The sequence below is a fragment of the Alligator sinensis genome, unplaced genomic scaffold, assembly GCF_000455745.1.
Source record: "Alligator sinensis unplaced genomic scaffold, ASM45574v1 scaffold340_1, whole genome shotgun sequence".
NCBI lineage: Eukaryota > Metazoa > Chordata > Crocodylia > Alligatoridae > Alligator > Alligator sinensis.
The window spans coordinates 337,300-339,991 of record NW_005842004.1 but is presented as its reverse complement, the minus strand read 5'-3'; the positions used below and the strand labels follow the sequence as shown (position 1 = coordinate 339,991).

Here is a 2,692-nt window from a genome sequence, read left to right as displayed (position 1 = left end):
GAGTGTGATTTATTGACTTGAAATTTGATCAAAATGAAAGCTGTGCCACATTAATCCTTCTCAAATTCTTATGTTCTATCTTTTCATTTGTTCGAAAGTTTGATGTGATACAGATTCTTTTCGTTTTTTTCTAACACAAGCCTTCAGCACAGAAGCCGGGATTCTCATGGCTGCTCGGAGGTAAGTTGTATAGTTGGCAGAAGGCCGGGGCTAAGGGGGCTGAGCCCCCACAAATGTGGGGCAACGAGAAGGGCTGGGCCACAGGATTCTGGGCGGCTGCAGCAGGGGTGAGGAGGGGCGCGCATGCAGCCAGGATCACAGCCCGGCGAGTACATCACTAGCAGTACGATAGGCAACTACCAGTCTACACTGAAGGGGAAAGGATTTGGGGGTGTACAGTGGGGGCAGATCGAGACTCCCACACTGAGGGCGGGAGTGGGGCAGAGGTAGGGGCTGGGGTAAATGGGGCCCCAGCCGGGCCAGGTGGTGGGACAATCAGAACCTGGGCAGCTCGTCCAGGGATGCAAGGAGGCTCCTGCCACTGTGCACACCCCGGCGGAGGCTTGGGGGACACATGTCCCACAATTTGTGCGTGGGGTGGAGGCGGCTGCTGCTGCATGCTGCACTTTGCTCCCAACTGCAGCTGCCCTGGGAGCGGCACAACGCCCCATGCGTCCCACTGCCAGGTGGGCAGGGGCATGGCGCAGCCCAGCAATGGCAGGCACATGGTGTTGCGGTGCTACCAGGGCAGCTGCAGTGGGGCGCAGTGGCAACTGTCTCCACCCCACGCACAGATCAAGGGGACACATGCCCCCCAGGCCTTAGCCAGGGTGCACACAGCGGCAGGAGCTCCCCGGTACCCCTGGATAAGCTGCTTGGGCTCCGATTGTCCCATCACCCAGCATGTCCTGGGCCCCATTCACCCTGGCCCCTGCCCCACTCCCTCTCTCACTGCTGTGGCTTTGAGCTTCCTCCCCACCCTTTACCTTCCCCCTGCCCCTTACCCCACAGACTTACCTGGTGGGGGGTGGGGAAGGAGGGGGTGGAGCACATGCACGCGCGCTTAGCCCCCCCAAATAATTTTTTCCTCCTCTGCCTATGGTAAGTTGGTAATTTATGATTACTTTGTACCATGCCAAAATTTCACATTGCCTGGCTTTTGAGATTACCCAAGTGGAAAACTTTTTGTTTTTCAAAGTTTGCAGTGCTCTAATACAGTCTTTTTTTTTCTTTTTTGTGGGGAGGGGAGGAGGGGGTTGGAAATGTAAAATTTAAAGCTCAGAAACAAGTTGGATGAGGATACTAGCTAATGTTCATTGTTTACTATGTATATTTTATATGGAATGTTTCTTAATATTTTTAGGTGAACATAAAAAGTGAGAATGTGAAATTGGATCAACCCAGATCTTACCCATGCACATATAAGGACTGTACTGGAAAAGAGCTTTTACCAGTTGTGTGCCCTTACTGTGAGAAACAATTTTGCTTAAGGTGAGCAGAGCAAAATATTGAAAACGGTGTTCTTTCACTAAAACGAGGAACACTCAATAAGAGTTTCCCATTCTATTTTTCATAGACACCGTCATCAGTCAGACCATGAGTGTGAGGAACTGGAAACTCCTAAACCTCGGATGGCAGCCACTCAGCAGCTAGTTAAAGATATTATAGGCAAGTACAGTAGGACGCCTGTCATATTATTGTCTTCAGTAGGTTGCTTGGGATTCTGTATTAGTCTAAAGAAGACAGAATGAAGGTTTTTTTAGCTAGATGCCCCCTGCCTGTGAGCAGTTACATATGGGCCTGCCCTTATATGTAGAGGCTAAACACACAGTAGCAGGTGTCCTTAAAGCATATTCTGGAAATCCAATGGCATCTCTGGTTCATCAACAAGAACACAGGTGAAGTCAAAGCTGGCCAACTGTAGATTGTATTTGTATGAATTCTGAATGAATATATATATTTGTTCTATATATTTACATACAGTTTTTCAACAAGACATATAACACTGCCAATAATTGTGTGCTCACTGAATTGATCTTGGATCATGATTCATTAGTTGTAATATTAATCAGAAATTTACCTAGCAAAGATTGCTAAATTTGTTGATATTATGCAGTTTGTGACAACATCCAGAGTGAGTTTTCTGCATTATTATTATTGTTAATAAGAGTAACAATAATAATAAAACTAGCCATTGATACCAAAGTTGTAATAATAGGTGGAGTTTAGTGATATAAGAAGGAGTGATATTATCCAGGTTTGACTTTATGTATACAGATTGGGCTCAGACCGGGCTGGTAATTCACCAGATATGTAACCCTCATACTAGTAGAGCTTGTGCACATGGGGGATTCCTTTATGGTCCTGTGGGGGATACTGATGCTGGGAAAGAGGAGAAAGACTCATACTATCCCCTCCCACCCCCCAGCTAATTTTATATCCTCAGTGGAACAGTACCTCAGCAATACCATGTGTTGGCACATTTAGAAGCTTGAATTTTTACCTCTTGACATTTTACCTATGCTCCCACGGGGCTGCTCGGCACCTCAGATAAATGTAAAGGACATGGTTACTTTCTGCTGCCTTGCAGCATTTTTCTGAACAGCATTTTTCACCTAGTTAGCTATTTTATTAGGACTGGCTTAAAACTCTCAAAGTACTAGTAGCTGTCCAAGTGCATGGAGGGCAAGAG

At 46.7% G+C, this 2,692-nt stretch overlaps 1 protein-coding gene across 1 annotated transcript in view; it reads left to right on the top strand.

The window, feature by feature from the left end:
• Positions 1–2,692, top strand: part of ZFAND1 (zinc finger AN1-type containing 1) — a 14,102-nt gene that overhangs the window by 6,693 nt on the left and 4,717 nt on the right. The window contains exons 3-5 of the mRNA XM_006021751.3: positions 141–180; positions 1,364–1,491; positions 1,577–1,668. Of these exons, the coding sequence (XP_006021813.1) occupies positions 141–180; positions 1,364–1,491; positions 1,577–1,668 (260 nt within the window). The remainder of the gene's footprint in view (positions 1–140; positions 181–1,363; positions 1,492–1,576; positions 1,669–2,692) is intronic.